The 15,355-nt window shown below is 43.9% G+C and overlaps 1 protein-coding gene across 2 annotated transcripts in view; it reads right to left on the reverse strand.

The window, feature by feature from the left end:
- Nucleotides 1-15,355, reverse strand: part of bckdk (branched chain ketoacid dehydrogenase kinase) — a 139,298-nt gene that overhangs the window by 69,782 nt on the left and 54,161 nt on the right. For both annotated transcript variants that reach the window (XM_068010129.1, XM_068010127.1), the window contains exon 8: nucleotides 58-186. In XM_068010129.1, the coding sequence (XP_067866230.1) occupies nucleotides 58-186 (129 nt within the window). The remainder of the gene's footprint in view (nucleotides 1-57; nucleotides 187-15,355) is intronic.

A 15,355-nucleotide genomic window follows, 5' to 3' on the forward strand; every position in this document is an offset into this window, starting at 1 on the left:
GATGGGGTTACTATTAACGCCATCAGCACTTCCAGCATATGGAGAGACAGGACTCACCTCATCGCATTCTTCAGCAACTCAGGAAAGATGTAGTCCAGAGGCATGGGGATGTAAGGGTACCTTGCTGCCACATGACCATTTATCCACACCCGAGGAGATTTTCCGTATTGATGCTCACATAGTCGTCTAGAAAAGGAGGAAACAAAAAAAAAAGACTTTTTTTAAAAAGTGAACTCTGATCCGCTCATGCCCTGTTTGTTGGAAGAGGTGGGCGGAGGAAGAAAGCTCAATTTAATTTTCAGTGACTTTGTCACACTGTGAAAATTAATTTTGAAATTAGTTTCTATCCGTAAGTTACTGGATTTTTTGGGGGTTTATAAGTTGGTGAAAACAGGTTTCCTCCCAAATTTGAGCATAAAACCGGAGAAATTTCCCCCTCTTCTATTCTGGAGATGCTTCCATCAGGTCATTGAGCAACTGTGCGCGGTACAAACTGGATGTGCCAAGGTCAGGTGAGGCGATTATTTTTCATTTAAAAAGAACAATTTTATTTTATTTTTATTTATTTATTTAGAGATACAGCACTGAAACAGGCCCTTCGGCCCACCGAGTCTGTGCCGACCAACAGCCACCCATTTATACTAACCCTACAGTAATCCCATATTTCCTACCACCTACCTATACTAGGGGCAATTTACAATGGCCAATTTACCTATCACCTGCAAGTCTTTGGCTGTGGGAGGAAACCGGAGCACCCAGCGAAAACCCAAGGGAGAACTTGCAAATTCTCTAGCGGTTCGGTGAGAATCTGACAGTCCGATCTGTGAACAGTGTAAATAGTTGTCGGATGTCATTTAACTTGATGACAGACTTTTTGCAGTCTTATTTTCTCAAGTTTTAGTTATGTTCAAAATAAAAGCAGATTCTTTACTAATTTTCTTCAAATTTACCTGGGTTTATGGAGTCAAATGTTTCTTCCCCATTGGCTTTTTCCCCCCTTTTTAAAAAAGCTAAAACTAAACCAAACATAGCAAAGACCCCAAAAAAAACAGGTTTTAAAATCCATAATAAAAACGGACTTTAAAAGTCCTTACTGATAGGAAACCGCTGCAATGAACTGGAGATGAGGTCAGCATTTGAACCCTTGCTGTTTATCACCCACAATAACAGCCTGGTTACATAAGCCAAAGAACAGTTTTCATTAGGTTCCAGTCCCAGCCTGGGCCTTAGCCCAAGAAGAGTGCAGGCCAGTGAATCAATGGAAGATCAGGAGTGCCACAAACTAGGCAGATTGACTTTCACATCCAATTCTCCAATTGACGTTCCCATCAGGTGAGGATCCATATCAGGAACGTCATCCCTCGCACAATTAAAATATCAGCTTAAAAAGTTGCTGATGGCACTAAAATAGGAGGAGCTCTCGAGAGACAGGAGCTGCAGCAAACAATTGGTCAAAGGGAAGATTTACCAGAAAGAACATTGACAAGTGTTAGAGAAGGAAAGACTTACAACTAAAGGGTGCCCTTCACAATTTCAGGACATCTCAAAGCACTTTACAACCAACAAAGTATTTTTGATGCGTAGTCATTGTTGTAATGTAGAAAACGCAGCAGCTAATTTGTGCATAGCGAGTTCCCACAAACAGCGACTGAAAATAACCAGATAATGTGCATGTGATGTTGGCTGAGGGATAAATATTAGATAGGACTTCCCTGATTTTCTTTGCAATAGTGCTATAGAATCTTTTATGTCAACCCGAGAGGGTAGACAGGGCCTCAGTTTAACATTTCATCCGAAAGAGAATGCAGAGAAAAGCAGCGAAATCAATCTTGACTGTACACAAAACATGAGGAGAAAATAGAGAAGCTCAAGCTTAGATTCTAAAAGAGGGAATAGAGATTTTTTTCAGATCATGGATAGGCAACTGAGACTTTTTGCATGCAATTACTGTGCCATGTGGTAACTTCAGCTCACTTCATGTGTCTTGGGGCACCACGTGTGTAGGAAGTGTCTCCAGCTGCTTCAGCACAAGCTGAGGATTTCTGAGCTTTAGGAGCAGCTGGAGTCACTGCGGAGCATCAGGGAGGACGATTGTACATTCCAGGAGGTGGTCACCCCACAGGCAGTGAGAGTGCAGGATAGTAGTTGGGTGGCCATCCAGAAGAGTAGGAAGAAGCAGGAGGTGCAGAAGTCTTTGGGGTGTGCCACACTCAAACTGGTACTCAGCTTTGGAGTCTGATGGGAGTGACCACACCTTGAAGGAGTGCAGTCCAGATCATGGCATCAACGGGCAAGGGACTGCACAGGAGGGAATAGCAAAGAGTAGAAATGCAGTCTTTATAGGAGATTCCAAAATTAGAGGGACAGTCAGGCTTTGTGAGTCCCACATAGTGCAATGCCTCCCTGGTGAAAGGATAAAGGACATCCATAGAACCATAGATCAATTACGGCACAGAAGGAGGCCATTCAGCCCATCGTGTCCGTGCCAGTCGAAATAAACAGCCACCCAATCTAATCCCACCTTCCAGCACCTGGTCCATAGCCTTGCAGGTTACAGCACTTCAGGTATATGTGCAGATACCTTTTAAAAGAATTGAGTGTTTCTGCCTCCAGCACCGTTCCTGGCAGCGAATTCCAGACACCCACCACCCGCTGGGGGGAAAGGTTTTTCCTCATGTCCTCGCTAATCCTTCTACCAATCATGTTAAATCAGTGTTCCCTGGTAACTGACCTCCCTGCCAGGGGAAACAGGTCATTCCTGTCAACTCTATCTAAACCCCTCATAATTTTGTACACCTAAATGAAGTCTCCCCTCAGCCTCCTCAGTTCCAGGGAAAACAACCCTAGCCTATCCAATCTTTCCTCATAGCTGCAACTTTCAAGCCCTGGCAACATTCTTATAAATCTCCTCTGTACTCTATCCAGAGCAATTATGTCCTTCCTGTAATGTGGTAACCAGAACTGTACGCAATAATCCAGCTGTGGCCTAACCAGCATTTTATACAGTTCCAGCATTACATCCCTGCTTTTGTATTCTATACCTCGGCCAATAAAGGAAAGCAATCCATATGCCTTCTTCACCACTCTATCTACCTGTCCTGCCACCTTCAGGGACCTGTGGACATGCACTCCAAGGTATCTCACTTCTTCTACCCCTCCCAATATCCTCCCATTTATTGTGTATTCCCTCGCTTTATTTGTCCTCCCCAAATGCATTACCTCACACTTCTCTGGATTGAATTCCATTTGCCACTTTCCCGCACTTTCAACAAAACCATTGTTATCATTCTGGAGTCTACAGCTATCATCTTCACGATTAACTACACAGCCATTTTTTGTGTCATCAGCAAATTTCCCAATCATGCCTTAAACATTTAAGTCCAACTCATTAATATATACCACAAACAGCAAGGGACCTAACACTGAGCCCTATGGAATGCCAGTGGAAACAGCTTTCCATTTGCAAAAACATCCGTCGACTACTACCCTTTGTTTCCTGTCCCTGAGCCAATTCTGGATCCAATCTGCCACATTCCCCTGTATCTCATGGGCTTTCATTTTACTGACCAGTCTGCCATGCGGGTCCTTGTCAAATGCCTTACTAAAATCCATGTAGACCACATCCATTGCACTACCCTCATCAATCCTCCCTGTTACTACCTCCAAAAACTCAATTAAGTAAGTAAGACATGACCTTCCCCTAACAAATCCATGCTGACTATCCCTGATTAATCTGTGCCTAAGTGGCAGTTTATCCTGTCCCTCAGAAGTGATTCCAACAATTTACCCACCACCGAGGTCAGAATGACCAGCCTATAATTATCTGACCTACCCCTAGCACCCTATTGATACAAAGGTACAATGTTCTTAGAGCTCCAATAATCTGGTACCTTGTCTGTAGAAACATAGAAAAATAGGAGCAGGAGTAGGCCATTCGGCCCTTCGAGCCTGCACCGTCATTCAATACGATCATGGCTGATCATCCAAACTCAGTACCCTGTTCCTGCTTTCTCCCTGTATCCCTTGATCCCTTTAGCCCTAGAACTATATCTAACTCCTTCCTGAATATACTTAATGATTTGGCCTCAACTGCTTTCCGTGGTAGAGAATTCCACAGGTTCACCACTTTCTGTGTGAAGAAATCCCTCATCTCAGTCCTAAATGGCTTACTCCTTATCCTTAGATTGTGACCCCTGGTCCCGGATTCCCCCACCATCGGGAACATCCTTCCTGCATCTAGTCTGTCCAGTCATGTTAGAATTTTGTAGGTTTCTATGAGATCCCCTCTCATTCTTCTAAACTCTAGCGAATACAAGCCTAATCGACCCAATCTCCCTTCATACGTCAATCCTGCCATCCCAGGAATCAGTCTGGTGAACCTTCGCTGCACTCCCTCCATAGCAAGAACATTCTTCCTCAGATAAGGAGACCAAAACTGCACACAATACTCCAGATGTGGTCTCACCAAGGCCTTGCATAATTGCAGCAAGACATCCTCGCTTCTGTACTCGAATCCTCTCGTTATGAAGGCCAACATACCACTTGCCTTCTTAACTGCCTGCTGCACTTGCATGCTTACTTTCAGTGACTGGTGCACAAGGACACCAAGATGATGCTCAGCGCATCCACTATTTCCTCCCTGGCTTCCTTTAACAACCTGGGATGCAATCTATCCGGTCCTGGCGATTTATCCACTTTCAAGGATGTCAGACCCTCTAGTACTTCCTCTCTCATTATGCTTATCGTATCTAATATTTCGCAATCCTCCTCTTTAACTACTATGTCTGCATCCTTTGTGAAGACAGAGACAAAAAAATCATTAAGAACCCTGCCCACATCTTCTGCATCCACGCACAAGTTCCCTTGTACATCTCCGATAGGCCCTACTCTTTCCTTAGTTATCCTCTTGCTCTTAATGTACTGATAAATCATCTTTGAGTTTTCCTTGATTCTACCTACCAATAATTTTACATTTCCTCTCTTTGCTTTTCTAATTTCCTTTTTTACTTCACCCCTGCACTTTCTTTACTCCTCTAGGCTGTCTAAAGTATTAAGATATTTGTGATCATCATAAGTTTTCTTTTTCTGCTTTAACTTACCCTGTAAGCTTCTAGATAACCAGGGAGCTTTAGATTTGGCAGTACCACCCTTCATCTTTGTGGGAACATGTCTACACTGTGCCTGTAGTAGCTCGCTTTTGAATGCCTCCCGCTGGTTTGCCACTGATTTTTTTTCAAGTAGCTGTATCCAGTCCACTTTCGCCAGGTCACCTCTCAATTTCATAAAATATGCCTTCCTCCAATTTAGAACCTTTACTCTTGTTTTATCTTTGTCCTTTTTCATGATTATGCTAAAACTAACTGTATTCTGGTCACGATCTCCAAAATGGTCACCCACTCTTACTTCATCCACTTGCCCAGCTTCATTACCGAAGACTAAATCTGGAATTGCGCCCCCTCTCATTGGGCTTGTTACGTGCTGGCTAAAAAAAAATTCTTGAACACAGTACAAGAATTTCATTCCCTGTGTGCCCTTCACACTGTTTGTATGCCCTATAGTTTTTGCACTCATAAATTTGTTGACATATTTGTTCTTCTATCTCCCTCTCACTATTTGGAGATCTATATTACACTCCTAGTAATGTGGCTGCCCCTTTTTTATTTCTGAGTTCCACCCATATGGCCTTGTTTGATTGATGATTCATTTAGCATATCATCCCCCCTCAAAGCTGCTATTGATTCCTTAACTAATAATGCTATACCCCCCTCCTTTTTTTATCTCCCTCTCTAATCCACCTGAAAACTCTATATCCAGAGATGTTCAGCTGCCATTCTTGCCCCTCTTTAGGCCAAGTTTCCGTTAAAATAATGATATTGTGTTGCCGTATGTCAATCTGTACCCTCAACTTATCGGCTTCATTTACAATACTCCTTTCATTTAAATAAATACCCTTTAACACTGCCCAATTCCTGTGCTGTACACTTTTTAACCTTTGCTTCTTCTGCTTTCAGAGTCAGTCGCTAATTCTCTGCCTCCTGTTACCTGCCCTGAAATTGTCCTATCTAAGACTACGCTCAGGTTCCCATCCCCCTGCCAAACTAATTTAAACCATCCCCAACACAACTAGCAAACCTTCCTGCAAGGATATTTGTCCCAGTCCTGTTCAGGTGCAGACCGTGCGGCTTGTACAGAACCAGTGCCAATGCCCCAGAAATCTGAAGCCCTCCCTCCTGCACCAATTCTCCAGCCACACATTCATCTGGTGTATTTTCCTATTTCTACACTTACTGGCATATGGCCTTGGGAGTAATCTAGAGATTACTACCTTTGAAGTCCTACTTGCTAATCTCATTCCTAATCCCCTAAACTCAGCCTGCAGGACCTCATCCCTCTTTCTTCCTATATCATTAGTACCAATGTAGACCACGACCTGCGGCTGTTCAACCTCTCCCTCCAGAATGTTCTGTAGCTGCTCGGTGATATCCATGCCCCTTGCACCAGGAAGGCAACATACCATTCTGCAACCACATCTGCGCCCACAGAAATGCCTATCTGTTTCCCTAACTATAGAATCCCCTACCACTATTGCTCTCTTGCCCTTTCTCCTCCCTCCCTGCACAGCTGAGCGACCCATGGTGCCCTGGTCATGACTCTTGCTGCATTCTCCATTGGAACCCTCTTTCCCATTGGTACTCAGAACTGAATAGCAGTTAGAAAGTGGGATGTTGTCTGGGGTCTCCGGCACTACCTGCCTTGACCTTCTTATCTGTCTGGAAGCCACCCTGTCCCTCTCTGCCTGTGCTCTCTTAAGCTCCGGGGTGACTACCTCCTGAAATGTACTATCCACATAGTTCTCGACCTCGCGGATGAGCCACAGTGACTCCAGCTGCCGCTCATGTTCTGAAACCCGAAGCTCAAGCTTCTGCAGCTGGTGACACTTCCTGCAGATGTGTTTGTTAAGGACACATAGAATCATAGAAAGTTTACGGCACAGAAAGAGGCCACTTGGCCAATCGTGTCTGTGCCTGCCGAAAAGCAATCCATCCAGTCTAATCCCACCTTCCAGCGTTTGGTCCGTAGCCCTGCAGATTACGGCACTTGAGGTGCATATCCAGATTCTTTTTGAAAGAGTTGAGGATTTCTGCCTCAACTACCTTTTCAGGCAGTGAGTTCCAGACCCTCACCACCCTCTGGGTGAAAACATTTGCCTCATCTCTCCTCTAATCTTTCTACCAATCACTTTAAATCTATGCCCCCTCGTCACTGACCTCTCTGCAAAGGTAAATAGGCTCTTCACCTATCATCTATCAAGGCCCCTCAAAATTTAGAACATTTCAATCAGATCTCCCCTCAGCATTCTCCGTTCTAAGGAGAACAACCCCAGCCTATCCAATCTTTCCTCATAGCTGCATTTTTCCAGTCCCGGCAACATCCTCGTAAATCTCCTCTGTACCCTCTCTAGTGCAATTACATCCTTTCTGTAATGAGGTGACCAGAATTGCACTCAGTACTGAAGTTGTGGCCTAACCAATGATTTATACAGTTCCAGCATAACCTCCCTGCTCTTACACTCTATACCTCGGCTAATAAAGGAAAGGATTCCAGATGACTATTTAACCACCTTATCGACCTGTCCTGCTACTTTCAGGGATCTGTGGACACTCACTCCAAGGTCCCTCACTTCCTCTACACATCTCAGCATTTTCCCATTAATCGTGTATTCCTTTGCCTTGTTAGACCTCCACAAATGCATCACCTCACACTTCTCCGGTTTGAATTCCATTTGCCCCTTTTCTGCCCATCTGACCAGATATCAATATCTTCCTGCAGCCTACAGCTATCCTCTTCGTTATCTACCACACTGCAAACTTCTTGATCATGCCCCCTACATTTACATCCAAATAGTTAACATATACCACAAAAAGCAGGGGACCCAGTACAGAGCCCTGCTGAACACCACTGGAAACAGCCCTCCAGTCGCAAAACTGCCAGTGAACAATTACCCTTTGTTTCCTGCCACTGAGCCAATTTTGTACCCACCTTGCTGCATTTCCCTGGATCCCATAGGATTTTATTTTTTTCACCAATCTGCCAAGTGGGACCTTGTCAAAAGCCTTAGCTAAAATCCATGTAGACCACATCAACTGCACTACCTTCATCTATCTTCCTTGTTATGTCTTCAAAAAATTCGATCTATTTTGTCAGACAAGATCTTCCCTTAACAAATCATAAGATCACAAGAACTAGGAGCAGGAGCAGGCCGTCCGGCCCCTCGAGCCTGCTCCGCCATTCAATAAGATCATGGCTGATCTTTTAGTGGACTCAGATCCACTTACCCACGCTCTCATCGTATCCCTTAATTCCTTTATTGTTCAAAAAGATATCTACCTTAGCTTTAAAAACGTTTACTGAAGAAGCGTCAACTACTTCACTTGGCAAGGAATTCCATAGATTAACAACCCTCTGGGTGAAGAAGTTCCTTCTTAATTCAGTCCTAAATCTGCTCCCTCTAATCTTGAGGCTATGCCCTCTTGTCCTAGCTTCACCTGTCAGTGGAAACATCCTCTCTACTTGTATCTTATCTATTCCCTTCATAATTTTATATGTTTCTATAAGATCCCCTCTCATTCTTCTGAACGCCAATGAATATAATCCCAATCAACTCAGTCTCTCCTCATAAGCCAACCCCCTCAACTCCGGAATCAACCTAGTGAACCTCCTCTGCACCCTCTCCAGTGCCAGTACATCCTTTCTCAAGTAAGGAGACCAAAACTGCACACAGTACTCCAGGGGCGGCCTCACCAGTACCTTATACAGCTGCAACATAACCTCTCTGCTTTTAAACTCAATCCCTTTAGCAATGAAGGACAAAATTCCATTTGCCTTCCTAATTACTTGCTGTACCTGCAGACCAACCTTCTGCGATTCATGCACAAGGACACCTAGGTCCCTCTGCATAGCAGCATGCTGCAACTTTTTACCATTCAAGTAATAATCCTTTTTACTGTTACTCCTACCGAAATGAATGACTTCACACTTATCAACAATGTATTCCATCTGCCAGACCTTTTCCCACTCACTCAATGTATCTATGTTCCTCTGCAAGGTTTCACAGTCATCTGCACACTTTGCTCTGCCACTCATCTTAGTGTCATCTGCAAACTTTGACACCCTACACGTGGTCCCTAACTCCAAATCATCTATATAAATTGTAAATAATTGTGGTCTCAACACCGATCCCTGAGGCACACCACTAGTGCCTCCACTAATCCATGCTGACTACCCTTGATTAATGCGTGCCTTTCAAGTGACAGTTTATCCTATCTCTCAGAATTGATTCCAATAATTTGCCCACTAATGAGGTTAGACTGACTGGCCTGTAATTATTCGGCCTATCCCTCACTCCCTTTTTAAACAGAGATACGACATTAGCAGTTCTCCAATCCTCTGGCACCACACCTGTATCCAGTCAGGACTGGAAAATGATGGTCAGACTTTCTGCCATTTCCTCTCTTGCTTCTTTTAACAGCCTGGGGTACATTTCATCCGGCCCTGGTGTTTTATCAACTTTCAAGGATGCTAATCCTATTAATACTTCCTCCCTCCCTATGTTTATCACATCCAATACTTCACACCCCTCTTCTTTAACTACAATATCTGCATCATCCCCCAATTGTGAAGACAGACACAAAGTATTCATTAAGAACAATACCAAATTGGTGCGTCCACGACTTCCCACATATCACAGGAGGCACATTCTGCTTGGCCGAGATGCCCTGCCATTACTTAGCTTTACAATCTAGTGTAATAAGCAGAATAACTTACCCGTTATTTGCCAATCAGCTTTATCCGCTGTACCGTGGAGGCTGAAAAGGCAGAAAAGAGACCAAAGAGAACCTCTGTCCTCAGCTAGCGAAATCCCCCACACACAACTCACAGCCTCACTCTGACCAAACAGCACTATTCCAGCTAGTAATCACTAATAAATTAGACTAATTTTAAAAAACCGAGTGGTACTAACCTCCTCACCCACAAGATAGCTATCCGAGGCTTTTTCTTTAAATAACTTTCTTTCTCTGATCTTTCTAAGCTATCCACAGGCAACAACAGCTGACATCCACCAACCAATCAGCCCGAAGATTTCCCGTGATGTCACTGGCAGTCTCCCTTTCCACCCTGCAAATCCAGCACGCCTGCCGCTGCCCCGGACTTCAGGTAAGTAAAAGGCCTCGAGCCCTGCTCTTCATTTAAACAGTTCCACTCCAGTCCCGGTTCCTCCCAGATCCGCCAGTGCCCCGAACTTCAAGTTAAGTAAGGACCTCGAGCCCCGTGCTTTATTTAAACAGTTCCGCTCCAGTCCCAGTTCCTCCCAGGTCTGCCACTGACTGCCGCTGCCTCGAACTTCAGGTAAGAAGAGAGGGTGCAGAATAATTTGCAGGGAGAAGGGGATAAACCAGAAGCTGTGGTACACAGCAGTACCATTAACATAGAGAGGGCAAGTATTAAGGTCCTACAGTCAGATTTTCAAGAGCTAGGGAGGAGGTTAAAAAGTAGGGCCTCGAAGATAGTAATCTCTGGATTACTCCCAGTGCCACGTGCTAGGAATAGGAAGATAGGGAGGATCAAAGCATGGCTTGAAGCATTGTGCAGGGGGGGGGGGGCTTCAGATTCTTGAGGCATTGGGACCAGTTCTGGGGCAGGAGGTACCTATTCAAAAGGGACTGGTTGCACCTCAACAGGACTGGGACTAATGTCCTCATGGAAAGGTTCACTAGTGTGGTTTAAAGTAAATTGGCAAGGGGATGGGCACCAGCATAAAGAAGTAGAAAAAAGAAATAAGGCGCATAAAGTGAGAGTGTTGGATCGTACTAGGGAAGGGAGAAGTACCATATTAGATAGCAGCAGAGCAAGAAGGACTGCGAGAAAGACAGATTTGCAATTCATGTATGTAAATGCACAAGTGTGGTAAATATGGTTGGTGAGCTGCAAGCACAAATAACCATGTGGAAATATGATGTGGTGGCAATAACGGAAATGTGCTTTAAAATGGCAAGGACTGGGCAACTAATACTCAAGGATACAAAGTGTTCAGCAAAAATAAGGAAGGAAAAAAGGGAGGTGGGGTGGCAGTACTGATTAGGGAAGACATTGTGGTGTTGGAAAAAGAGGATGTCCTTGAGGGGGCAAAAACATTTGGTTAGAGTTGAGAAACAAAAAAGGGTATGATTACACTACTAAAGATATTCAATAGGCCTCCAAATAGTGAGAAATAGAGGATCAAACCTGCAGGGAAATCACAGAACTGTTTACAGTTGATATTGGGGAACTTTAATTACCCAAATATCAATTGGGATAGTGTTAGAGTGAAGGGTAAGGGGGGAGGAATTTCTGAAATGTGTTCAAGAGAACTTCCTTGACCAGTATGTTCTCAGTCCAACTAGGAAGGAGGCATTGCTAGACCTGGTGCTGGGGAATGAGGTGGGCCAAGGAGACCAAGTGTCTGCGGCGGAGCACTTGGGTAAGAGTGATCTTCATGTCATAAGGTTTGGAGCAGAGCAAGGAACAATCTTAAGTAGAACGTCTAAATTGGAAGAGGGCTAATTTCAATGTGATAAAAAGGGATCTAGCCAGGGTAAAATTGAACCAAAGACTGACATGAAAATCTGTATCGGAACAATGGGTGATCTTTAAGGAGGAGATGCTTCAGGTACAGGCTAGGTACATCCAACAGGGAAGAAAGTTAGAGGAACCAAAACCAGGGCTCTTTGGATGATGAGGGAGGTAGAGGGAGATAGAGAATCTGATGAAACAAAAAAAGTGTATGATGCATGTCGGATGAATTCTTCAAGTTAGAACTAGGTCAAATACAATAAGTTGAGAGGTGAAGTGAAGAGGAAAATAAGATTGGCAAAGACAGAATATGAGAATAGAATGGCAGTCAACATAAAAGGGAACCCCAGAATTTTCTACCGGCATATAAATAGTAAGTGGGTAGTAAGAGGCAGGGTGGAGCCTATTAGGGACAAAGACAGTGATAAATGCTTAGCGGCAAAAGGCAAGGCTAGAATGCTTAAGTTAATACTTTATATTGGTGTTTACTAAGGAGGAGGATGCTGACAAAAAACATTGGCAGAAGTGGAGATGGTAGAGGTAATGGATGGGGTGAAAATTGAGAGGCAACATGTTCTGGAAAGGCTGCCTATGCTTAGAGTAGATAAGGGAATTGGGGGTGGAGATAGTGGAAGGGCTTACCATAATATTCCAATCTTCCTTGGATATGGGGGAGGTGCCAGAAGATTGTAGAGTGGCAAATGTGACATCCTTATTCAAGAAAGTGTGTAAGGACAGTCCTAGTAACTACAGGCCAGTCGGTTTAACATCACCGGTGGGTACGGTTTTAGAAACAAGATTCAGGGACAAAATCAACAAGCATTTGGAGAGGTTTGAGCTAATTAAGGATAGCCAGCATGGATTTGTGAAAGGCAGATCATGCTTGACTAATCTAATTGAATATTTGATGAAGTAACAGTGAAGGTTAATGAAGGGAATGCGGTGAATGTTGTCTATGTGAATTTTAAGGAAGTGTTTGGCAAAGTACTACATAAAAGGCTGGTCAACACAATTGAGGCTCATGGAATAGGAGGGTCATTGTCAGCTTGGATTAAAGATCGGCCTAAGGACAGAAAACAATGAGTTGTGGTTACCGTTTATTTTTCAGACTGGAGGTTGGTTGACAGTGGTGTTCCCCCAAGGGTCGTGCTAGGACCACTGCATTTTTTGACATGTATAAATGACTTGGATATTGGAATAGAGAGTAAAATTTCAAAATTTGCTGAAGATGCCAAACTTGGAGGAGTGGCAAACAGTGAGGATGATACAAATCGACTCAAAAGAACATAGATAGATAGACTAGCAGAATGGGCAGAGAAGTGACAAATGGAATTCAATACAGAGAAGTGTAAGATGATACATGGCAGAAGGGATGGGGAGAGGCAATATAGATTTAATGGCACAGTTCTTAAGAATGTGTAGGGGCAGAGGAATCTGGGGGTTCATTTGCATAGATCTTTGAAGGTGGCCAGCAAAGCAAATGGGATCTTGAGCTTCATAAACAGAAGTATTAAGTACAAAAGCAGGGAAGTTTTGCCGAACCTTTATAAAGCTCTGGTTAGGCCACGACCAAAGTACTGCTTCCAGTTTTGGTCAGCACACTTTAGGAAGGATATGAGGGTCCTTGAGAGGGTGCAGAGGAGATTTTTCAGAATGGTTCCAGGGATGAGGGATTTTAGCTACAAGGTTAGGTTGGAGAAGCTGGGGTTGTTCTCCTTGGAGCAAAGGAGATTATGGAGAGAGTTCATAGAGGTGTACAAGATTTTGGTAGGTTTGGATAAGTTAGACAAAGAAAAACTGTTCCCATTAACTGATGGTACAAGGGACACAGATTTAAGGTTTAGGACAAGAGATGTGGGAGGGATCTGAGGTAGAACCTTTTTTACGCAGCAAGTGGTAATGACCTGGAACTCGCTGCCTACTAGGGTGGTGGAAGCAGAGATAATCAATGACTTCAAAAGGTAATTGGATGGGCACTTGAAGGAAATAAACTTGCCGGGCTATAGCAATAAGTGTGGGGGAATGGGACTGACTGGATTACACTACAGAGAGCTGGCACACAGCATTGATGGACCGAATGGCCTCCTTCTATACCTTAAAGGACTCTAAGTCTACACTGTCTGATCTAGTAAGGAGGAGAATATAGGGAGGCTGAGGTATACAAAATATTCAATGGTACAGATACAGAATGCACACTCAGAATATAGCGAAGCCTTTGTACGTTGAACTTTGACTTTCAACCATCTCAACTAGAGCATGGCTACCCGACCCGGACCCAATGACATGTGTCTGTTTCGGGTCGGGTCGCACTTCCAGGTCGGACATTCGGGCTCGGGTCGGGCCGGGTCGGACACACTTTATCACCACCTCCAGTAAGCGGCTCCAATGTTAATGTACTTTTTGGACTTGAAAGGTGGTTTTGTTAGTTTTTTTAAGCTTGTGCCGATTAGCAACGTGAAAAACGGAAGGTAGGTTAACTGATGGTCGGCTCGGACGTGGGGGGAAAAAAATGAAAAGACTTGGGCCGGGTCGGGCTCGGAGTCGGATGTGGTTCTGTCGGGCTTGGGTTGGGTTTCATTTGCAGACCCAAGGCGGCCTTTAATCTCAAAAATCGAGCTCAACATTTCAAAGAGTTATTTGTACAGTTGCCATCTGTGGCCAGAGGCAGCATGACGGAGAACAGGAGCTCGATTTTCCTCAGCTATAAGGGACCCTAAGTGGGCAGTACAGTGGTGAAAAATACTGTAAAATCAGGTACAGGAGGGCTGGTGCCTCATCCTTCCATTGCTTTAAATTTCGCATTATTCCCCCCCCCCGCCCCCCACCACTTCCCCGAGAAGGGAAGATAGTCTGTTGCTCCTTCGTCACATGTAAGTGACAGCAGGAAGGCAAGGACTGGCAATCAAGACAATTTCCCATTGGCTATCACCGTGGAACCTCAGCCCAAACTGGTGGTATTATTCATCATATCAAGTTAATGTCACATGATCAGCTTAATATTTACATTTTGATTAAAGTTGGTTTAAAAATTCTTTGAGCACTTTCCAAAATCCAGTTCAAACTGCAAGTGTCTCAGCCTTCACCGAATCAGAGAAACGTCAGCACAGGAGGAAATCACTTGGCCCACTGTGGCTGTGCATCAAAGCAATCTGCTCTAATCCTATTCCTTCTCCCTCTCTCTGCCTTTTAGTATTTTAATTCAAAAATATTTATTTCATTCTTCTTCAGTTAAAAATAATTCATCGTTTGGTTACAGTGTTAAACATTAAAGATCCTATGGCATTAGGGGCAGGGAATTCTCCTGGTGTCTTGACCAACATTTATCCCTCAACCAGTATCACTTCTTCTTTTTTCTACTTTTCTTTCTTTTCTTTTGGGCCTCCTTATCTCGAGAGACAATGGATACGCGCCTGGAGGTGGTCAGTGGTTTGTGAAGCAGCGCCTGGAGTGGCTATAAAGGCCAATTCTGGAGTGACAGGCTCTTCCACAGGTGCTGCACTAAAACAGCACTAACTGTGCTGTTTGTGGGTCAGTGCTGTGGGCAAAATAGCTGCTGTCCTTTGCTATGTCAGAACAGGAAGTGCAGTTCAAAAAATGTTATGAAACACAAAGCACTTGAAAAGGTTTGAGAGACATAACAATACACTTTATAAACTCAACTTCTTTTCTATCTGTCCAAAATGTTGTGAATAAATCCACCTACTTGCATTTATTCAATCCATATTCAAATAACCCCTTTGTATAA

Source organism: Heterodontus francisci, chromosome 30, assembly GCF_036365525.1.
Source record: "Heterodontus francisci isolate sHetFra1 chromosome 30, sHetFra1.hap1, whole genome shotgun sequence".
NCBI lineage: Eukaryota > Metazoa > Chordata > Chondrichthyes > Heterodontiformes > Heterodontidae > Heterodontus > Heterodontus francisci.